General features: G+C 49.1%; 1 protein-coding gene across 2 annotated transcripts in view; it reads left to right on the top strand.

Annotated features, from left to right (window-relative positions):
• Tna (Zinc finger MIZ domain-containing protein tonalli) overlaps positions 1-24,187 on the top strand; it is a 333,903-nt gene that overhangs the window by 225,069 nt on the left and 84,647 nt on the right. For both annotated transcript variants that reach the window (XM_077678781.1, XM_077678789.1), the window contains one exon: positions 23,309-23,390. In XM_077678781.1, coding sequence (XP_077534907.1) covers positions 23,350-23,390 — 41 coding nt within the window. In that variant the 5' untranslated portion in view covers positions 23,309-23,349. The remainder of the gene's footprint in view (positions 1-23,308; positions 23,391-24,187) is intronic.

Below are 24,187 nucleotides of genomic sequence, written 5' to 3'. Positions count from 1 at the left end.
TTAATGACATCCTTCCATTGCGTTTGAAAAGTTTAATACGTTTAATCTCCGGGCGCTGTCTCGGTAAGAGGTGTTATCAGTGCAAGGATACTTTGGTGGTTGCTGGCTAGACGGGTCCTCTCCACCGTCATACGCTGGTCGGCAGGGCCGTAGCAGCTCCACCCACTGCTGCGGTGTTGTTGGGGGGGGGGGGGGGGGGGCGTTGGTGTGTGTGGGCATGCAACTATTATGTGCACGAGAGTTCCTCATTGTGGGCAGTGTCGACGTGTAGCTGCGCATTGTGTGGGAAACATGGCGTGGAGACGGGTGTTGTGAGTTGGCCTAGATAGAGGAGGCTATGCCTAGATTTATCGGAGGGCGGTAGCGACGTGTCCAGAGGGTTGGGGATGCGGTGGTGGGAATTTTCGGTGGGCTAGTCGGTAGTGGGCGAGAATATCTACGGGTGTAGTTGAGGAAGAATAAATTGAAATTTAAAATTGAAGCGTGCCCTCCGCCCGCCCTCGTGTTCCTTGTTTTGTTCGTGTTTGTTGCGCAGCCAACTCACTCATCTTCGCCGGTGAGCTTGGGTGTGACCATCCGTACAAAGACTCAAAGAATTGGGTTTGACGTGTTGATGCGGAAAGCGACTAGCTCGTGTTTTGTTCAGAAAACAAAGCGTAAAGACCTCACTGGAGCTCGCACCTTGGATCGCTTCCATACTGCTCTGCTTCGCTATTGCCGAAAAGAACATCGACATAACGGCTGCTGTAGGCGAGACACCTAGCAACACTGCGTGGTTGTCCCTTCCCTGTCGTGCTGAGAAGTGGTTAATTTCCCCGTTTTGTTAGCCAGCGAAGGCCATTTTGAACCGGGCGCCATGAAGGTGTATACTCCGCGAGCGTATACGCCACTTGGAAACAAAAGAGAAGGGTTTCACACTCGAAGTAGCTGGTTTTAAAATAGCCCCTCCCGCCGACTACTTTGCTGGCTGTCGGCGTCGGCCGATCACTCGGAGAAAGCGCTCAAAATATTCGGCCCGCCGAGCAAATCTGTTGCCTCCTCGGCCCGCCGCCTAACAACAAGGACCGCGTGCCGTGAGGTTATTCTTGTGACATCATCGCGGACCAGTGTTTTTCTTGGCGACACCGGCAACGAAGGTTCCGAAAATTGCGAATGGAGTTATAACCTGCATGCCGCATAGGCCAAGAACCCGAGCGCACGCGTCGGGAGTTAGCTGAGCGAAAAGGAGGGAGGGAAGGAGAGAGAAAGTAGAGCTGTGCATGGCCCGTCGGTCCTTTGGATTCCGAAATAACTGCATAATTTAGCGGGACGCCTACTGTGTAGCAAGGGTTGATCTAGTGACACTAGGTTGATCGACACAGACTTGTGGGGGGGGAAGGAGGAGTGTTGCGAAACCTTTCTCGCCAGAAAAAGACGCACAGCGCGTGGGCAGTGTCGCCTTGCGGCGTTAAACGGCCGCTATACGAATCGTGAACAGTGGTCAGTAAAAATCCACATTGATACTTTCGCTCTTACTTTTGAAGAGGGGATGCGTGTATCATCCAATAAAGTCTCCATTTCCGCGCGCTAAGCATTATCAATCGCTGAATGCGCCGGTGGGGCGCAACACCCACGGTGAAGTAATTGTGATGGTTCCGCGCTAAAAGAGTCCTCTAAGAAGCTTGCAAAGCTGTTTGTCCTATGTGAGGACCAGGTGATCTACAAGGATACGGTATAATGTGGACGCTTGCGCGTAGGGCAAAAGGAGCGCTGCTTCTACGATCATCGCCCACGGGAGCACGCGCGTGGCGTTCGAAACTTCCCAGGGGGCGCGCTTACTTTGCATGGTGCGAAGTGCGCATACGTCCCTTCGTTTGAGTCGGTATCCGGGCGCGGCGAGAGCGCTGTGCAGACTCGCGCGAGAGAGTTACATCGCGTCAGCGCACCCTGCGTCGCACTCATGGGGAAGGCAATCGTTTTTAACAGCGAAGCTGTTGAGCAAATAGTTTGTGCATGGTGTCCGCAGTTAAAAATACAAAGAAAATGCCGAGCGCTCGCGCATGCGCGCCCCGAGCGCACGTTCGTCAAGCTTATAGGATAGTGGCCAACATTGGCCACTATCCGACGCCGCCGCCGACGCCGCCGCCGCCGCCGCCACCGCCGCCGGCGGCGGCGGCGGCGGCGTCGGCGTCCGCAGTGCTCCTCTATATTTAAAAAAGAAACAGCATCCGGCGCCAGGTTTCGATCCGAGAACTTTGCGGCCGCAGCGCGACGTTCTACCGACCAAGCCACGGAGGCGACGCCGATATCAGTGTTAGTGACGCCTTATATCTTTAACGCATTCAAACTACGTCGTCAGCGGCGTGCGTTAGCGACTCAGCGGCGTTATAGCGGCTTGATAACTGCGTGGTGTACACGTGATACTACAAACCCGATGGAAGAGATGGAAGAGAAGGCGGCGAGGCGGTGGGCTGCGGGGGCTGAGCGCAAGCGCCGCAAGCGGGCCGACAACCGTGCATTCGCACTTTCACATTCTCCCCCTCGGGGAAATGCGGGGGAATTTTTTTTTTTTTTTGCGCTGTTTCACGTTTAGAAATAACAATAAACTTATGCGTTCCACGCTTCAGTATTAACTAAGCGAAAACAAGCAGCCAAGTTTTTTTCTTTCTGCTTATAGCTATTCCGTTAATTTTGCTCGTGCTCATTTGAGTTTCCGAAAGGGAGTGATTCCTTGCAGGGCCGGATACGGTGGCAAGTAGAGGCCTCGCATCGCGGTTGCCGCCGTGGGGAGCGCGTGTCGAGTTCCATGCGGGCCGCGGCAGCCAAGCGCACAGCCAGCCGCCTGAGCGCGACGTGTTTGATAAGAACACGTGTTACGTTCCGCACTGTTACGCCCAGTCGGTCGTAAGCGCATCTGTTGTTTTCCGCGTGTGTGCTCCCCTGTCTCCCCTTTCCGCGCGTGCGGAGCCCACGCCGGGGGAGTCCGAGTGTCCGTTAATTGGTGCCGCGCACACGTGCCCTGCCCTGCAGCGATGGCGCTCGTCGAGGTGCCCTCGTAATGGAGCGCAAAGCCTGCGGCAGTGCCAGCTACTACATCACGCGTTTGCAGAGACCTCGGTTGCAACAGTCACTCGAACTTAGTTTACTCGAAATAAATCAGCTTAACCGGGACATCGAAAAATGGACGAGGCTGTTGGAAGACAATAGCATGCCCACCGCAGCCTAGTAAAGCCCCTATTGCGTAATTCGGTACTAGATTTCGCACCGCATGGGCTATCCAAGGGTTGAGATTTAGTTTCGACTTGTTGCCTCGGTGGACACCACTGCAACAACACCGCAACGGACGCCTCGCAGTGTGTCGCGAATAGCATGACCAAGTTTTCAAACAAGGGCAATAGAGTTTGATACAAGTATTTTTCTATTGCGCTGTCACGCTCCTGAGAATGTCTTGACTCAATTCGCCACTCCGTTCGCTCTCTTCCTGTCAGCTTTTACGGGCAGGTACTTGCCTTTCCTCCGGAGCTATTACCTGAACATGGTTGTTACTCCGATAATAGAGCTTCGGTCAGTCACGTGTAAGAATTTGGTTTGGTTCCGCCGTGGAGCAATTTTTGTTGTTTTTATTTGAAATCCTGCAATGCCCAAAACTTTGGTTTTAGATTTGTGTTTTTTATGATTGATTGATTGATTGATTGAATGATTGATTGATTGATTGGTTGATTGATTGAATTTAGGTTCTGTGGTGTCAAGGGACAGATAGAACCAACATTTTTTGTTGTACCATATGCAAGAAGACCTTTCGCTAGAATTTCCAGCCTTCTGAGACATCAGATCATTCGTTGCCAGTTCCACATTTCCGCCACATTCATCCAGTGTCCTGTAATCCGCACAGATTGCGTGCACTCTGAGAAGCCCCCGCAGGGCGTCTCCCCCACAATGCTTCAGAATGACCAATCGAAGTGGCCTACTGTGCGAATTCGGTGAATGACCCGACCGAGTATTCAAATTGAGTGAAAAAGGGCATCTTCGTTGGAACATTGCGCGATGCCTTGCACGCCTTGCGTGCTGTACCTGCGCACATAAATGTTTCTAGTCAAATCATGTGTTGGGCTTCGTCATTCGCCAATTTCGCATAGTAAGCCGCTTCGATTGGTCTTTCCAGAGTTCTTCAATGCTTGAAGGACTCGGGTCTTTCTGAAGCAATATGATGAAGGCGCCCTACGGGGACTTCTTAGAGTGTACCTCTGTCTCATTCTTCAACTTGGTTATTATTACGCCTCCACCCTATCGCTTTCTTTCCACAATATCTGTGAGCACTTTACCATGCAAGTAATTGACACCACAATTAGAACTACTTTGCGCGATGTGGATAATGAATTCTGTCAGTGTTTTCTCAGGGCGTAGCTGAATCAGTCGAGTTCCCGATCTGCGTTTCAGGCTGTTGCTTCAGCGATGATTGGCTGCGCTTTGAGTTAGAAGGTGCACAATTTGAAGAATACAAACGAATGAAGTGGACAGCGCGAGTGCAAACTAACAACTGATTTATTACAAGCATTTTTGGAGGAGCCCTTCGGAGTAGAAATCCGAGCGAGATCGTGACGTCACCACAGGCGGACCGCCGCTTTCCCGGATCCTTTACTCACAAGGAGGATGGGACTATCGGAGAGGTATAGATGTTCGCAAACCGCCGCCGATCTCTACACCAGAACAGAGCTGCCGTATAGCGCCGGTGATTCCGCGTCTGTACGTGGTTGTTTTTACTAAAGTCCCTCCAAACTGATCTCGTCCGCCGCCCAAAAAGCGGCTGCGAATGGAGTGAAGGCAATGCATGGACTTCATTTTCTTCGTCATGCAGGAAACGACGCGTGACGTCGCGGCAGTCGGAAGGGCCAGGCTACATGCGCCAATAGGGAGACTCGCGTTGGGAGCAGCCGACTTGGCCGCTTTCATAAGCGGCGCGGATAACAATTTATAGTGTGCAACTTTCACCTAACCCTGTTTGCACCTTGAGTTCCATTTTGGCGAGCGGGAACAAGCGGTCTGACAGCTTTCCGCACAGCGCGCACGGACACTGCATAAAGCTAGCTGCCGCTTAATTCCCTCCCCGCCCTACACATAAGAAGTCCCCGTAGGTCGTCTTCACTACAGCGCTCCAGAACAATCAATCGAAGTGACCGAGTGTGCAAATTCGGCGAATGACGAGGTCCAGCATACTACTTGACTTTAAAAAGGCATGTGCGCAGGAGGGACAACACGCAACGCGTGCGTGGCGTTTTGCATTGCACAATGTACCCCTTTAAAGCTAAGCTTTTTACCTCTACCCCCCAAGGGTTCTTTCGCGACCGTTGGTGTCACCACAAAACTCCAGTGAACAAATAAAAGAATTTACTGGCACCGCCAGGAATCGAACCTGGAACAAATCGACTAACAAAGCGTGAGCCCGTTGTCTTACCGATTTAGCTACGGGCCCACGCGAAGACGGGGAAGATAGGCGGTGTACTCACCAAGCACATCTACGCGTTTAGCCCCTGCGTTATCGCTGAATGCCACGTGAAAGCGTCACGCGACCACTCACGCCCGTCTATAGCGGCCCTGTGCGCACCTTGCTCATGTGCTAAGAGTTGCAAAAATTAAAATACGCTCACACCAATGCATGGCATCTCACTTCTAGTATATACGCCAACGTGCTAAAGCCTGTGGCCTCCAGTGTTCACGTAAAAAATCACAGCTCCTTGTCCGCCCTCACGCCAAATCAAGGAATACATCCAAATACTCCTTGATGGCCAGGCCATCACTCCAAGCCCCAGCATCAAGATCCTGGGCCTACATCTCGAGGCTAACACCAAGAGTGACGTCTCCTTGCAGCGCCTCAAAAACAGCATTAATCAAATCATACACATCATCAGGCAAGTTGCCACCAAGAAGCGAGGCCTAAAGGAATCCGGTACCTTTCGATTAATTGAAGCTTTTGTCCTCTCGAGAGTATCTTACGTCAAGCCCCTGTCTTCTTCTCGACAAGGAAGACATAGAGATGCTTTATATAATGATTAGAAAGGCGGTCGAGCAGGTCATTGGTATTCTCATGAGTGCGTCCACACAGAGGCTACTTAGCACGGGGCTCCACAACACTGTGGAAGAGCTGATAGAAGGACATCTTTCTAACAAGAAGGTCCGACTCAGAACTGCGATGGGTAACCGCATGCTTCACAAGATTGGCTGGGCAGCCCACAATGTCACTCCGCTTGACGTACTCCCAGACTCTTGGCGACTAAAACTAAAGATGCTCCCTTTGCTTAGAAATATAAAACCCTCACATGACGAGGGTCACCGGAAAGCACGGGCTCAAGCGCCAAACACCACGCTCGGTGGGGATCATGCAGTTATCTACACAGACGTCTCCAAACATCGAGGGCAGCAATACGCCATCATCGTGGCTACCTCCAGAACCAACCTCCTTGCTTGTACCTGGCTTAGGACCCAAGAAATGACGGCAGCAGAAGAGGCAGCCATCACCTTGGCTCTCGCTCAACCAGGGGTTCGGAGGGTAGTCACCGATTCCTAGCAAGCCTACTAGAATTACCAGTCGGGTTGGGTGTCCTGACCTCTTTTCTATGAAAAGGAAAATAAACTTCACTTCACTTCACTTCACACTGCGCGTGCTAAAAAACCACTCCCCAAACGGTTCCATTCAGCTCATCTGGACACCCCCTCACGCTTTAATGGAGGGCAACAAATACGCCCACCCAACAAGCCTGCACTTTTACCTCCCGTGCTATGGAGCTGCACGAGGACAGTCACCTGGTTGTCACGTTCAGAGAGATAACCCAGCATTGTCGCCTTCTAAGACAGACCGTACCTTCGCCTTACCCTGACCTTTCCAGAGAACAACAAACTACCCTACGGCTCATACAATGCGGGCTCCTTCCCACAGCCTACGCGTCTTCACTTAATGTATCCGAATCGCTACGACGCTGAATGTAAATTTTGCTCAGAAGTAGGAACACTCCGCTCCGTAATCGGGGTGTGCGACTTTAGCCCTGAGCACCTTCCTCTCTTTCCGTCAACTACCCAACTAGAGCAATGGGAGATGCTGCTGTCCAGGCCCTCTGTACCTACCCAGCTTCAGCGGGTGGACAGAACACAGGCCACGCGGACTGCATATGGGCCCCACAGAAGAAGGAATCACTCCCCAGGGCTGCACTCTGGGCCGTTCAGAAATCTGAACAAAAGTATTTCTTACTCCTCCTTCTCCTTCTCTGCCGCAAATCTCGTCGCCTCCGTCCGCGGCGCAGAGGCGGAGAAGTCAGATCGTCTAACACCGGGTTGGAGCTTACTTTAATTTTATAAAAACAGTTTCCACTCTTGTGCTACACCGATAAAACTCAACCAAACACCGTTCATGCATCATGCATTGATTTAACCTTACGAAGAATAGCTCTTTGAAGTAATAAATGGTGTGGTTAAGTGCATTTCACTTCTCTCTGGTTTTACTATTTGTAGAGCGATGTGTGTGAATTTAGGGGACGTCGCATGGGTAATCGTTATGGGTGCCGTTTACAGCTTTGCTTTCCAACCACATTCACGGGGTGGATTGGCGCGATTTTTTTGCACCGTTTACTTTGCGTTTTTGAGAGTTGACATTAACGATTTTCCTTTCGAAATATTTTTTTGTGTCCGGGCTCTGCTAGTAGCATTCCCGTCTTTCTCGTTTTTAACGTTTCTTGTTTGTCTCCTTCCTGCCGTACCCCTAATGTCATGTCTAATATACACCACTCTTCATTGTAGTCACCCTCCATCTGGCGTAGCAAGCCTTGTCACTAGCAGGGCTGACCTTACCAGTTCACATTAAAGAGCCCCCCCTCCCTCCCTCCCTCCCTCCCTCCCTCCCTCCTCTCTCTCTCTCTCTCTCTCTCTCTCTCTCTCTCTCTCTCTCTCTCTCTCTCTCTCTCTCTCTCTCTCTCTCTCTCTCTCTCTCTCTCTCTCTCTCTCTGAAATCAAGGAAGGCATTGAGTGTGAGCAGAAACAAACTGAAATAAAACCCAGTAAATAAGGTCTAATCACATGAATTTTCAAACTACATTTCAAAATTCCCATGGTTCTGTCTGCGCTGCAAGCGCTGTTCGGCAAACGACAGAAGACGCCCGGTGGCCAAGTTAAAAATCACCTAAAAAAGGTACGGATGTCCTCCCAGAGAACAGTCACGTAAGAATGCTAGGCGTGGCTCTAGAGCCAAGAGTCAAAATCGCCAAAACAGAACAATTTTAACCAAAATTGCCCACATTATGAAACGCCTAACCACGAGAAGAGCAGGAAAGAAAGAAGAAGAAACGGTAAGACTCATTCAGCCACCGATCATGAGCCGGGTATTGCAGAGCCTGCCGCACAACAAATTTACCCGCACCGAAGAAAGAAACGCCATCATCGGGACAGCATATGAGGCAGTCCGCAACCTCGCAATTTCGACCTTGAGAAGAACGGACAACCGGTGGACCACCAGGGTAACAGAGTGGGCAGCCAGATACGGGTGCAGAAGAAGGGGAAGGCCAATTAACTCGATAGAGGGATGAAATAACAACGTGCAGATGCAAAGAGTGGACCCGCGGGAAGCGCAAGACAAACGCGGTAAAGGGAGAGGCCTTCGTCCTGCAGTCGACCTAAATAAGATTGTGATGATGATGACGATAAATAGTCTGTCAAATTGTGTATTCGTAACTCCTTTGAAGAAATCAGAGAAACCACTCTCCTAGCACCAAGAGAACGGCGGGGAAAACAAAATCGGGGTGGGCCATCGCATGGAAGACAGGCTACCCATCTGAAAAGAAGCGACTGCACGCTATGATAGACTAGTCACCGAATTAGCGACTCCCCGTAAAAGCTCTTCTCTGTCAAAACCATGGATCCAAACCTGCACAAGAACAGGCGATATGGCAGGATCAAATTCATTTGAGGAAAGTTGCAAAATCATGAGACCACAGTATACACTGACTCCGGCATGTACGAATGTACGGGGCAGCAGTTGTCGTAGTTGACTACTTGGTCAATCTTTGTGACTGCATGACCCTTCTACGTACAGGAAAAAAGAAGTGGAAGTTGGGGACATCCTCTTGGCAATCCGACTAGCGGAAGTACCGACTAGGAGCGTAAACATCATTACAGAGACTGTTTTCTGGAGGCAGAGTACCTAAACGCTTCGGCAAGATACTACCTTCCACAATTCAGACAGTGAATAACGTCACCTGGACAACCGGGCACAGAGGTCTGGAAGATAGCGGGGATGAGACACCGTCCAAGGGGCACGCGAACTCACATACCGTGCTCCATGCGGCCACGTCTACCGCGTTCTCCTCCAAGAAAAACGCTAAGAACATCTCATCCTATGCTTAGGAAAATGATCGATTGCCCCTTTCTACAAGGGCGTCTCAATGCTGAGGAATCGCAAACTCCGTGGAGGAAAACCAACACAAATATCTACAAATCTGTGTGGGCGAAGATGTTAGGTGAGAACATCACACATTAGCATAAAACTCTGCTAAACGCAACATATCCATGTCCAAGAATATTCTCAGAGGACAACAACTCAAACATTACATATTACACTTCTATCGAGACATGGGAGGCAGCTTTGACCGGCTCGTTCTTCAAGATCAGCACGAGCTGATGAGAGGGCAAGAGAACCAGCTGCTGCATCATTTACCCTGTAGACTTCAGTTTCCGCCTTTGAGTTCCCTACCATCTCTTTACCCCTTTTCCTAAACCCCAAGTATTTCTTCCGTAACAAAGATCTTCACTTTCTCTCTCTCTCTCTCTCTTCGCAAAAATAAAAAAAGCGTTCAGTCCGGCTTAGACAATAGAGAATAAACACTGAAACACTAAACCCGACACCTCCTCGCTCAAACTGACCAACACGCCGCTGTCGCAACCTTTCGCGCTCACATCTTAAGCCACAGAAGCGCAGAGGGCCTTTGTCTCTCCTGGGCTACGGCGATTAAAATCCCTCGATGCTAGTCTTTGTGTCTCCGCTGACCTTCAGTTTTCGGGAAGCATAGATCGTAAATACAGCAACTGCGTTCGAAAACGCTCCCTGGGAGTCGAGGTAGCGCGGTCGCGGAATAAATGGTCCCGGAACAAATGGTCCCGGAACAAATGGTCCCGGAACAAATGGTCCCGGACAAAACGGTACCGGAACTAATGGTCCCGGAACAAATGGTCCCAACTTCAAACAAGGAAAAAATGGTCCCACCCATACTGCACCTATGCACGAGCGCCTGTATGAGGGAAGGAAGGGGGTCAATGTATTTCTGTTTGTATGCTTGTATTTGTGCACAATGTATTTTGCATCTGTTATTTGCTAAGGCTGAATTAACTTGAGTTAAATGCGGTATACAAATGTTTTGTCGCACGTGTACGTCCTCGCGTGCTTCATTTGCTCGCCTTTTTTTGGTTATACCGAATGGCAGGCAAACCAGTGCAAACATTTCAATCAAAATCAGCGGGTACTAGGCAGCCCACGGGCGGTGTTTAAAGATAATACAATAATAAGGTGGCATAATTTTCTTAATGAACACAATTTTCTTATGAAGCGGAGCAACACAACTGTTGTTTAAATTACGCTGGCTGACGTGCAATACTTGCACGAATACAAAATTTTATCAACGCTTGAGAAGCGAGTCCTCGTTGAGCCTGTGCGTTGAGCCCATTTGCAGTGACGGTAGTTATGCAAAATATCAAAAATGTGAGTGGGCCGGTACTGCTGACCGTCAGTCAACATAGAGCTGTACTAGTGCATTGCGCTCGCTGATTTGTCGCTAATTCGAAAAAGAACTTTACTCGATGAATGGTTTATTGTGTTATCTAAGCTGCCTTACTTTGCTCACCATCTGAAATGCTTCAATATCTGTAGTTCGAATCAAGCGAAGGAACACTAATCAAGGCTTTGAACTCGATAATTTTGCAGCTTGCAGCCCAAAACTTTGATTTACTCCGAAAATAGGCAATACTTAGGTGTTATCACGGTTTTTCTGAAGCTGCAAGGTTTAGAAGACTGCTGGCTAACACGCTTTGTTCATCTGTGCCGCCGTGTTGCGGGAGCGCGAAGTCGTGCTTAGGGCGGCAGGTGAGCTCATACTAGAAGTTTGTCACCCACCATCGACAACAAAGTTTATTGTTCGCAACTGCAGTGGAGCACAAATAAATGCAGTTTATTCGTGCAAACACGTAAATATGTTTTGCTCGTATTGCTGGAGGCTTTACGCTGCCGAAAATGGCGAGAGCCAAAGACAGCCGCACGTCATAATTAAACGAAAAGCGGACATTTGCTGCAGGTTGATTCACTACAGTACAGACTAGCCCCTTCTGGAAAGTTTTTGTGAGAGCAGGCGATACTGCACTCCAGCAAGATGCCACAAATTTAATGAGAGAAGCATAGTGAATTTTTATATTCATTTTATCCGAAGAGGTGCCTGGGGCCAGTTGTTTCGGGACCATTTGTTCCGGGACCATTTGTTCCTACTTTGGAGTTGGGACCATTTGTTCTGGGACCATAAGTTCCGAGACCATAAGTTCCGAGACCATAAGTTCCGGGGCCATTTATTCCGGCACCATTTGTTCCGAGACCATTTGTTCCTACACCCGAGGTAGCGCTATCGCGCCTTAGATCTTAAGACGAAACGTAGATGTCACCTGCAACTTTTTTTTTTGTTTTTGCCCTTTTGTCCTAAGCCGTGAAATGATGTCGTGACCCAACTAGCTCAGCAACAAGTTTTGTTAAATCGTAATAAGTGCTTGCTGGCCGTTAATGAAAGTGGGTAAAAACTCTCATTGCCGGATTGCCTGTCGTGATGTGGAACGGGCGATCTGGCAATAAAAACAGACAGGCTGCGAATGTGCCAGACGACAATTTTGGTGAAAGGCCGTATGAGAGATAGCAACAACTCAAATGCGATATTTTTGCGGCGTGTGAGGCGAACGACCTAGCGTTTCTGGAGAAACACATTTATTTGTTGTTTTTACCAAATTTTGTAATAGCGGGCATCGCAACGTTATAAAAATAGCAAGCAGCGCAGAAAACTATGGTCGATTTCTCTCGTGCCTGTTTTTGTATGTGGAAGAGCGAAAGAAACCTCCATCCTCGCTTCGCATTCACACCACTTATAAATGAACTGTAATGATCACGGCGCCGATAGCGTCGGGACGATGACCCTCCTCCCTTCTCCTGGTTTTGTTGTCCCCCGATCCGTCGGCGCAGTGGCAGCCCTTTGGGACGGCCTTGCCGGCGACCTTAGTCGCAGCTGTGGGGAAGGCTTTCGTTTCCTCCCGACCTTCGGTGGCGGCGTACAGGGGAGGGGGGGGGGGGGGGGAGCGTGGGTCAAACCCTAATTGGCAGGTGCGCTGCTGTGGGGAGGCGGCTTGCTTGCGCCCTGCTCGCGCGTGCTTCAATGAGTTTGTCGAGAGCTGGGACTGCGAGCGGTCGCACGAAGACGCGCGCCCGTGGCGGTTTCTGGGCGCCAGAACCCCACGCACCTTTCAGCCAACCGTGCGGCGGTTTGGCACCTTTTTGGCCTCCAGGCCCCTACCAGGGATCGTGCCGCGATACCCCCATTGTGTGCTGCGGCGCCTTTTAATTGTAACCCAGTTTTCGTCTTGTCTTATGTTATGCTTCAGCGTCTGTAAATACGTGTAAATAGACTTTTTCTTCGTCACCTACTTGCCTCGTCTCGTCATCCGGTCCTTCACCACCCTCCACGACGACACCATTAACCTCAACAACGAACCAAACTTTACTTGAACTTTAAGTGAAAAGGTAGTTACGGGGGATCCGAAAGGCAGCGAAAGGATTACCCTTTTGTTCACGCAACAACAAGGCGCCGCCTGAGCTTCCAAGGCGTTATTTCTTTTTCTGAATGAATGCAATGCTGGCCTCGTTTATGTGGAACGTACATCGCACTTATAATCAAGAGATCTGTCGTACCAAGCACTTGGGTATTAATTCAGCCTACCAAACACTTCGCGTTATGTTTCTGTCGCGCCTGTAACGCGCCAAGCGTCGGCGAAAGTGGACGAATATCGAGGAGGTTGGAGGGAGCGGGAGAGGGGAGGACGAAGGTGACGGACGGAGAGGGGTGCAACCAGTGAAAGAGAGAGTCTGGAGGGTTGGCACGGTGGGCGAAGTGAAGCCCGGGACTCGCCTTTATAAAGGCCCGCACCGCTCCGCTGACACAAAAGCAGGGTACCTACCACCCTCAACGTGCCGCAGAAACGCCCGACGCGAAAGCCGCTTGTTCGCAACAAGAGCGGCCACGCTCTTTCTCCTCATAACCGCCTATTACAAACACCCACCGCCGCCGATAGAAGGCTAATCTCGTTTACGAAGATAATTATACCCCAGAGGACGGGCTCTGGCCAATTTTTGTTGTTAAAGAGCTGTGATTATCGATCTGGCTCTTTTTTATCGGGCAGTTTTTTTATCGGGCAGCCGTATATTCTTACACCCGTCAAAATAGAAGAAAGCGTTCGCATAATGAGCGGCACCTGGTTTAAATGTCTCAACATGTTTATGAGCAAATACTTTTTTTATTAATGCATCCGTGTTTAGCTGAGTGCATAGCAGGCCGGAAAACTGCTGCCGATGCGATGTGTGGTCGCGCGCAACTGTTCACTTAAACAACATTCCAGCCCCTGGGTGCGTGCAAAGACGTACGGACCATGCATGTACCGGCCGCCGTACTGGCATCGTATCGATGGGGGAATTTATTTACGCTGGAACTGAAAAATAGTGGCATCGCTGGTAGCCGGCCTCTTTATAACAAATAATCGTGAATGATTGGTGGAAAGAAAAAATAAATAAAAGGACAGGGGGGAAGACAACATGACGTTCACACAACGAAAGTACGAAATACAACTTCAAGAGAAAAAATCAGCGAAGCTATAAGTGGTCTTTGCAGTTAAGAAAAAACAAACTGTAAAAACTACGCAGGATACGTAACCACTATGCTAGCGTTAAGGCATGTACGCCCACATTACAAATTCAAGCTACACCTTTTCGGGTAAATGCAGAATAAATGAACATAAGATAAAACGAATCAGAACACTCATATGCTAGCAAACCAACAAAAAAAAAATCTTCCAAAAGGAAGTCGTGGATCTATCACGGCAGTCCCACTGTATGACCATAGGATTAACCGAAAAATTTTGTCTACACAAGACACGTAACCGTACTGAGACGAAAGGGATAATGGATAATTAAGGAATTACGCAAACATCAATAATTTGACGCTAGCTGAGTGTATTTCTAATAGGTTGCAAATTTTTGGATTTGCGTACCGTTGCCAGTGCTTCGTTTGACCAGCAAGGTGTTCCTAATAGTTATGTAACCCTGCAGCATCCCTGAAAGACACCACGAAAGTCGCCCTCGCTCACGCTTGCACGTAAGGTGCCTTGATACGAGCGCCACCGCGCAGGCGCGCGTGCGCGGTAGTGCGCGGTGTGCGAGAGCGCCCGCGCACCGCGCTCTGTCGCGGGTGTTTGGCGCGAACTTTTCATGCTCCGTCGCCCGGGGCGAGTCTCATTGACAGCGGCAGCAGCGACCCCAGCCACGGTTGCTGGGCAACGCGGACGCGCCTTCGGCGGCCTCCATGAATAAAAAAACAGATGGCGAGCCATGGAGAGAAAAAAAAGATTTGGCGAGCAGACGACAGGTCTCTCGTTGCAACGGGGTCGCAGTTGGGATCGCGGTCGCCGTGGTTTGCCCAAACGTTTACTTCTCGCCTACTGCTTGACCAGCCTCTCGTTGTCGACAGCCACACACCGACTCCATTGTCTCGTGATCGGGCACCGAGAAGGCTGTTTCCTAAACAGCCGGTCGACGATCTCTGCTGCTCGGCAACGCATTATTCCCCTTTCTTCTCCGCCTACATACTAAAAGGTTATTTAAGCTGAAATTAATTGATTTTCTCATCAAATAGCTTCTAGAGCTGTCCTTGCCCAGTAAATAAATGCATCTCCACGTTAACTAGTTCTCAGGCGTCGTTTCCCTTTTCAAAACTCTCTTTTAGCTAGTTGAAGCCCCGCTTAGACTAACAAGGTTTCCCGTTATGCGTATATTTTCGTCCACAACGTGCTACAGCCGACACCGGTTAGTTAATTCGACATTTGTTAATTCGTCTGTATCACGTATTTCGATTGCATCTAGATTCGCCTATCTCGACTCTGGTTAATTCGATTTTCCGCTTTGTTCGACCAAATTATATAGATCCCGTGATTGTCGATTCTCGAGAGCACAGCAATCGGCTGTGGTAACAACCGGAAAATGTGGTGGCGTCAACTGTTGAGCATCACTGCGTCTCCCGCAGTAAACTGCGCGCGCCCCCCTGCACCCCGTGCAGTTAGGAGGCCACAAGGAGGAAGAGAGGGAGCGGGATAGCGGTGCGCGGTGGGCGTCGGTAGCGGTGTCGTTGTGATATTTGTTGCTCTTCGATGTCACTAGGTGGGGGTGGCGTGAGCGTCCCGTTGCGCCGCGAGGGGCGCGGGACTGTTGGTCGGTGACGTCACGCATCGTCTGCTGTCGACCAGCGCGGGGACCCGTTTGGCGCGTGGACGACATCTGTCGCTTCGTTTTATATTGATCTTCTTACCCGCTTCGCCCTCGCCGCCTTTTGTGCGCGGGCGGCCTAGCCAGTAGCGCGGAGGGAACCGGCCGCTGACTGGCTGACGTGGAGAGGCGAAGCGCGCTCGATATTTGAACAGGGTTAAAGGGCTCTGCCGTGTGTGCCGAGTGCCTTATTGTTTCGTTTCAACGCTTTGCGATCTAATGTTTCAGCGAGCGTGTCTCGGAGTCCTGTTAGTCGTGGGCGCGTTTGAGCCGTTCTTGTAAGACGCTAAAGTTAGAACATTGGCGTTAAACATAGCCCCCTCCGGCGTGGAGAGGGAGTTGCCGCCGGCTAGCGCGTGTCTCGGCGCCGCTTGGCAGATGCGTCGCTGTCGTGCTTTCTTCCCTCATCCGCGATTCTCTTTTTACTTCGCGCCTCCCCCGCGGCCCGCTAGGGCGTGCGTACGGCAGGAAAGCATCTCGTGCCGTGCTGTCGGCTGCCCTGGCCGCTGCTTTTGTCGTCTGGGCCGCCGAACGGTCGCGCATGGCTGTCTGCAGCTGTAAACCTCGAAGGTCCCCAACTAGTGTCCCCACTTCTCCCGCATAAATCGCCTCTTCTTTCCTCTTGCTATGTGCATGCGTTTTTCTTTCTTTTTTGCGAGCGCATGTTGTTCTCCTGGCCTGGTATCACTTAGTTGGTCGTTACTGCTGCACCTGCACCCTTCGATCCGAAGCAGGGGCACAGCCAGGTGTGTAGGTACCTGTGTGGGATGAACACCCCTCCCCCCCACCTTCCTTCATCCCGCGATGGTCAAACCCTCCTGAAAGGTTCCGTATATACGGAATTATGGGAGTACGGAGTACTTTCCTAGAATGACACAAAGCTAGGAATATTTTTGAGAAATATATGAAAAGAAAATACTGCATACTTGTCGAAAAATAGGACACCGATTTTATGTCATTAAGTTCACTAGAACCGCCATATCATTGTCCGTATGAATTCCGTATATACGGAGTATACGGAAAACATACGGAGCGTGATTTTGCTTATTAGTTATTATTGAAGATAAAAACACGAAAACTGTGCCAGACATTCTTATTGTTCGAACTCATATGAATCCCATCTTTATAAAAATAATATCTACTTTAGTTAATTTTGGGGGCATTATACTCCGAATGAACTCCGTATTCCCATAATTCCGTTTATACGGAACGTTTCAGTAGGGAAGGATGGAAGTGTAATGTATGAGCGTCATATAATTTCGGTTCGCAGTACATGTAGATCCGAAAGGTGTCACCTTTGGAAGCAAATCAAGGACATAATTTGTTTCGTGTCGCGTGTGATGAAATTTGACGCAAAATAAAACATATTACACGTTATGGCCTTACCGGGACACGTCCCCTCTTTCCCCTGCCAACACCATGGAGCCCTCTTTCTTGTTCCCTCACCACGCCGAACGAAATTCCTGGCTTACCCGAGGCACCGTGAAACTACCCGCAGCTAACGCTAATGGCAGGTTCATTTTACCTATACTAGTGTGCGAAGTCACTTCCCCTAAAAGAAAAGCGGCTACACAGTTCGGGGGTGTATAAAACCCTGCGTGCGGAGCAAGCCCAATCTGAAGTATGAGACACCGCACTGAAAGCACAGCACAGAAGACAGATACCGAGGGGATCGTGAGCCCCCCGCGATTCCGCGGTTGTCCGAGGACTCGTCGACAGACCAGTGCTGTGCCACCTCCCCATGAAAAGAAACAGACCGAAGATTTAATGCTAATTAACACATTTAAAGGGGGTCGGGCAACCTGGCATGCATACCACAACTTTCCACAAAATACCGACTGTGGTAGATAACGTCTCTTCGAGAAGGGCAAATCAAAGCTCTGCGCGTTCTGGACATTCCGACGAGTTCCTGAAAGAATCACTTGCCACATGTCATTTGATACCCCAGAGTTGTTGTATTTTATTCCAAAAATTTTTATTTTAGGCCGTAGCTGTGTGGGGAAAGAAGCGGATATGAAGTTCCCAGAGGAGCCTATGGACATGTACTCGCATATCGACAAATTCTGTCCATCACTCGATTCAGCCGCCCGGCCAAAGGTTGAAACAATTCTTGAACAAGAAGTATCTATATATAGGCGAAACCATTCCAAACTGAAACTGGTGGCATGCATCATACGTATGAATATCAGCGGAATGAAAACATTTAGGCGAAACACAAGTACGTAACTGACGGTAACAGAGCTCTTTTAGTGAAAAACGGATGGGAGACTATTTTTTGCGATAGCAAATAAATAAAAGAAAACACTTTAAAAATGGTGTCGAGGACAAGCGAGATTAAAGTGAAATATAAAAAAATGTCTCTTGGAGCTGTTCGCGGAACAATGGAAGAAAAGGCCCCAACAGGTGGCGCACCAGCAGTAAGAACGCTGAGCATTGAGTCGAATTGAGCGAACTTCTATTGCATGCATTATGGGAAGAGGGAGAGGCAGGAGAACAGCGTGAGGGGGAGAACGTTGCGATCATGCTGTCGTCTTTCGACTCCGTTTGCAGAGAAGCAAACCGATACGGGGCGAATTTTTTATTCACTGCTCTGAACGTGTTTAGTGCGGGATAAAAAAAACCTACAGCCCAATCACTGGTGATACGCCACATTCCTGAAGTCTTAGGAATACGGAAGGGAAATCGTCAATGCAGAGCGCTGGTTCGATCCCGTCCAGGAGACGGAAGAGAGGAGGCAGAAGATGGAGACGGAAGACAAAAACGCCTGAGTGTAGAGATTTCGGCGCACGTTAAAGATCTCCACGTGGTCTAAATTATTTAGTAGCCCTCCACTACGGCAACCCTCATAGTGCAGGTGCAAAAATTTGAAATTTCCGGTGTTTTACGATCCGAAAAACTGCACCTGGATCTTGAAACGCGCCGTAGTTTCGATTTGTCGCCGCCTCCTCCATAAAAACGGCTGCCGCGGCCGGGAATGAATCCGCGTCCTTGATGTGTGTATATATATATATATATATATATATATATATATATATATATATATATATATATATATATATATTTGTGTTTGAATTCGTCGAATTCCTATTTGTGGCCGCATTGCGTAGTTTAACGCATGTCTTTCACTATTTGACGGTTTAGTGGTTTAGTTCGCGGCCCTGCACCGGCTGCCATAGTGATGTCACACCGGTCTTCCATGTGTTTTCGTGCCACCTAAGCCTTTTAAATTATGATTTTCACAAATTTTATAATTAATATACACTTTCTTGGTCGTTACGCGCAGGCTGTACCGGTTAAGCGTGTTAGTGATCCTCTAAGTTTACCCCTGCCATTTTCCAGTGCGTTGTCATAGCCGGTGTCAGCAAACCGGCGGGGAAGACGGTGGGAAAACGGCCCTCTCGAATGCACTTTTCTAGCTAAAAAGTTCCTTTAAATCGGCCGGAGAAACTAAGAACGTGACCTATGCATTCTAGACTTTAATCTGGTGAGGTAATTAAACATTGTATAAGGCTCACTTTAGTGTCCCTTTATGGGACATTGTCATTAGCTAGGCATTTGCATGGTCACTCGGGCGTTAGCAATGAAAAGTACAGTTCTTAGCAACATTGTTAACTGCTACTAATTACTACCACAAAAATTACTTGTTGGAGTGTGGTATTTGTTGTTTTTGTTGAAGCGTTTTGCGCTTTTTTGATGCCTGCAAAGGGTACTTTGTTGCACTTCCTTTCGGGTTTTTTTTTTTTTAATTGCTGTCAATATTTTGTGGGTCGACAATATTTTTAGCTGAATATTTACCCCAATGTTGACGTTTCGGTCTCGCAACCTCATATTTCGCTCATATACTCGTCGAAAGACTAAAAAAATGATGAGCTGTTGATGTACAGCAGAGCGAAGCTGGGCTGTGGAGAATATAATGCCTCCTGTGGGAATAAAAAAAAAATGAAACGTGTATAACATACTTTGCCTGGCCATCTGCTCCTCGCAGCTGTTATTTCTTTGCCGTGCGAAACCCGTCTTTGTCAAACTACAAAAAGCACTTAAACTGTGCAGTCAAGTCTTTTGCACTCTTGACATTTCCGCTAAAATGCAGACGTCCTCCAGCAATTCAGGTAGCCAGAAACTCGCGAGGGAAAGATCGAGCTCTTCGCGACACCGGGAAGGGCTATGCCACGAGACACTTTTGTTCTCCTTTGAGGGTTCATGTGCCCGCTGGGCCGCTGGGCATTCAGAAAGTTCACTGTATAGCGAATACAAGACCGTGGCCAATGTCACGCATTAGATTCCGCGCTGTTCTTTTTTTGTTTTCTCCCTCCCCGCGTTTCGAGACCGTCTCACGCATACCTCGTTAATTTTTTTGGTCGTACGCATCGTATACCTACACATCGGCTTCTCGTGAGGAGGGCAGCGAGGGTTGACCTGAATAGTTGATGCCACCCGGGATTCTTATGCGAGCGTAAAAAATTCGTTTACCTGGTCATTTCCTCCATGGCGCCTTAATCAGAAATGTGGTCACCGTGGATGAGGGCCAGGCGGCGATTTGCGTTCAACAACATCCAATCAATGCGCGCGCTAAGTTCCATGGTGCACACCTGCCAAGTCCACGCACGCTCAAGAATCAAGCGGGGCCGGCTCGTGTTCCACCACAGTTGAACAGTACCCGACAGGGGGCGAATAAAAAATGCTTGCGCGATTCAAGCGATTACAACAATGCTAGGCATACCGCCTCGCAGCTTTCTGAATCCTTGTGCACTGCTTTTCGGTGTACACCAAAAGACGACGGGAACTATGGACGGTATAAATGTTTATCGACGTGAGCGCTTGTAACAGTGCAGTGGTCGCCCAGCCGCACCAAATGTTAGGCTCAGTCGGGCGGCAGCTCGCGAATGTCGCCAGAAGATTATCGTCGACCGAGTAACGTTATTACGAGGTCTGTCGGTTCCCTTTAACGTGCTCCGCCCGCCCACCAACTTCGCGGTGCCGTCGTTTTTGTCGTTCAGCTACGTTTGACTCTGAGGGCGTGATGACAAGGGTTTAGGCGCTGCATGGTCTGCTGAGCCTGTTAGTTAGCCTGTTAGCGTACATGGTTGGGCCTGTTAGTAGGGGGGGATCACAAATAGCGGGGTCAAGGTCGAAGTATACACTAGGCGTCTAAGCACGCTCCCGGCGTGCACTGTACTCCGCTCTTTCCGTTTCTCCTTTAATGCTCGCTTCTCCTATTTGTATTCGCTGTTCACCGAACTTCTCATCCAACAAGTATGCATACGATAATAGAGTTCCGGGAACTGCCGTTGGTGTGGACCATTTGTTCACATGCCTTGTGTCTCGTCACCTTTGTTCGTTGGAATGGAGTGCTGAATGTGAGAGGGGGGAAACAATGCGTAGGCGTCAACAGCCCAAAAGGGCTCCGGAAGGGCAAGTATTGTGCTGAGCGAAAACGGCGGATTCAAGCAATTTGAGCTGTCTCAAACGTGGAGGCGTTTGCAGGACCGAAGGTCAGTGAAAACCGCCTCATAGAGCGTTCGTGCTTTATCGCGGAACAGAACAATGTTTTAGCAACGGGCGCTCAAATTTTATGTCGGAACACAAGATATCGGAAGCCGAATTAATGAACGTGGGGTATCGACGTTACTGAGCGTCAAATCACACACAATGAAATAGACAGCAAAGAGAAAAGTTACATGATGAAAAAGAGTTTGGAAAGGGAGGTGGGGGGGGGGGGGGGGGGAGAGTTATGTGTGATCGGTGGAGGATTTGAGCTATATCTGCGAGTTCCAAGCTGCCTATCGTACTGCGATGTCAGGAAGCGCTGTGGCGGTGGCGTTGCGAAGGCCGGGCGATGGGTACCGCGTGGAGCAATTTAGGCGGCCGTCGCGCGCGATGACAAATTCCACGCCAGTAGCCAGCGCGCTTGCGTTGGTCTCCGTCTAAGATAGCAGCAGCCAGGCGACCAATGGTAAGTGTGGAATTTGCCCAATAGGGTGACGTTTCTTATTCGGGGAGGGGGGGGGGGGGGGGAGAAGGAATCACCGAGGCTTTCTTTCTTTCCAGACGGTGTTACATTTCAGTGTGACGTAGCATGGCGTGAGAAGATCGCTTGAACGGCCGCACCATTGGGGCGGAAATTTCTATCGCCATTCCGCATGTTATCCGACGTTTATTCCGGCCAAAGTGGACGGGATTGTTTAGCTAGCTACTCGAAGTACCAAAAATATTGCATTTTGTTCTGCTTCTTCTTTCCAGTCTCTGATGCCAAAGTCGGTTAGATATGTAGAGGCCTTCAAGCTCATAGCTCTGTACTCTTGTCGCTTGCACCATGAAAAGGCGCCTCTATCTGGTGAAAAGACATTGCAAATACGCCTGTACAACTCCGTTTTAATTTCATGAATCGGGAACTCATGGGGAGATGCCAAACTTATCTCTGTTCCTACCTTCCCCGCCACGCTACCCCAGCTTGAAGGGCGTCGTACTGATGAGCGCGAGGTTGCGCGTTCGATTCTTGACCGTGGCGGCTGTTCCTAAGGTGGAGGGAACAGAACGCCTCTTTCACGAGGTTTTGCGTACGTTCCTAGACTGTGAAAATTAACACGTAGCCTTCCAATACGGCGCATTTCCTAGTACAGCCTTGTCAAAATTTTCTAGGCCAAGCCGGAAACGCGCAGGCCGCGAAAAATTCAGTGTACAAGCTTACGTCCCAAGCGAGGCTGATACATTTTATTCCGGAAAGCTAGAGAAAGCACCTTTCTTTCTTAAAGGAGCCATGAAGACAAAATACAAGTTGGGTGTATTAGAAAGACTGCTTAGTCCCGATAACAATGATACCAATATCACCGCAATCTTCGAAAAAATAACGGAGATATTAAAGAAAACGTGTGAAGCAGTCGCGACCCCCTAGCCAATTTCCCGCAACTTTTCTATGACGTCACGGAACCTTGTTTGTGCGATTGGCGGCCCCCTAACTGACCTGTCGCGACGACACATGACTGGACGTCTGTAATGGGGCCTCTAGTTCCATTTGACCGCATCACTTGAATGCTAACGTACAGTTAACGCACTGAAAATTGTTTTATTGTTGGCCCGTATGACGTGCACGATTCTTGCTCATAACACGTCACTGTGGCGCAAAATTTGAAAGTTTTTAAATACTTCTTGCTTTTTTTTTCGTTAAAAAAACATCTTTTGTGGCTGTAATGGAGCTTAGTGAGATACTGAATCCTAGTTCTTTCAAATTAAATGAAGTTGTATTTTCTCTTCATGGCTCCTTTAAGGTCACAAAATATTTTGGTCATATTTAAAGGTAAAGCTCTTTTTTTTTTAATTTGTTATGGTCGAGAAGTCTTGGGATTTGCCCAGAAAATTTTGACAAAGGGTGTACATATGTTGCGCATGCGTAAAACGCCCAGCAGAACTTCTCATCTCCGCGTTGCCGGGCCTTTCGTACTTGCCTGGAAAACCAAATCTTCCGACATGCTTGTACTTGGATGCTCATTGTTGTGTTCCCACTTGTTTTCGGGGAGCAGTTCTGCCAATCATCCGGCTCCTATGCAGGCTGTTATGCTTGTATCATAATTTGATACGTTCGTATTGTACTGTGCGCAAGCGCAGTTCTATTATAAATAGTCGCAGGGCGCCGTGTAGATTTGGTGTTTTGGTTGTCGCCGGGTTTCTTGTGCTTTGTTTCTGTTACCAGCGGTATTTTGCAAAATGAAGCGTCGCTTATGGTTCCCTTCGTTCTTGGTGATGCAGGCAGCGGGGTGGAGGAGCGCGTGCTTTTCCCTTTGCCCTGAATGCAAGGACTCCTCGGAACGTCGCTCCACCACCGGCAAAAGTGAGTCCATGGATGCACGTAGTAGTTTACAGCGGGACAGCCAGCTATAAAGCTGTAGGTGGGAAGCGTTAGTTTTCGATAACCAGTGACCTTCCGTCCTTTGGCACCGACTGGAAACTGCGGTCGAAGTTCGTGTCTCTCTCTCAAAAAAGACGGGAAATTAAAACAAAAAAAACGAGAGGTCGGCTGTGGTATGAAATATTTTTATCAGCCCCTCTCCCCAGTGACCGCTCATTTTGTTGCATGGAGAATAGAAGAGTACTCGTCATTGAATAGTCGGCGTATTGTCGTTCATAGCTCCAGCTACGAATTGAAATAAGGTCATTTTTGCTTTCGAATGGGTGCGTGTCTTAAGAATAATCCCTTGTTGGAGCACCCAAATATAAAATCGCGAGTGAATGCTTCTGGTGACCCACCGGAAGCTAGTACCTTTATTCATAACCTTTATTGCCTTTCTTTTTGTGCTAAATGATCGGGCGGAGCTTTTGCGGCGTTCTTCAGCTGAGCTGCCAGACTGCTGTCACGGGGCCGTGCAGCGCGTGAAACAGTCGATTGCGTCGACTATCTTCGCTTAAATTAGGTACATGTCGCACCGCTTGGAGGAGTGAGTGCAGCTGTGTTTTTTACTCGCCGAAAACTCTTTTTTTTTTTTTTTTTTTTGCAGCTGCCAGATGCAGATTGTCTCGGTCTAAAGGTAACAACTTCGGCTATAAACCACTGAAAACTGTACGGGCTAGTGAAGACAACCATACAGTTTCGCGCTACGCGCAATAGTGATATATTTTACACCCGTGGAA

The sequence above is a fragment of the Haemaphysalis longicornis genome, unplaced genomic scaffold (assembly GCF_048455015.1).
Source record: "Haemaphysalis longicornis isolate Haplotype H1 unplaced genomic scaffold, Haemaphysalis longicornis Haplotype H1 scaffold_1, whole genome shotgun sequence".
NCBI lineage: Eukaryota > Metazoa > Arthropoda > Arachnida > Ixodida > Ixodidae > Haemaphysalis > Haemaphysalis longicornis.
The sequence above is the reverse complement of the archived record's forward strand: the minus strand, read 5'-3'. Positions and strand labels throughout refer to the sequence as shown.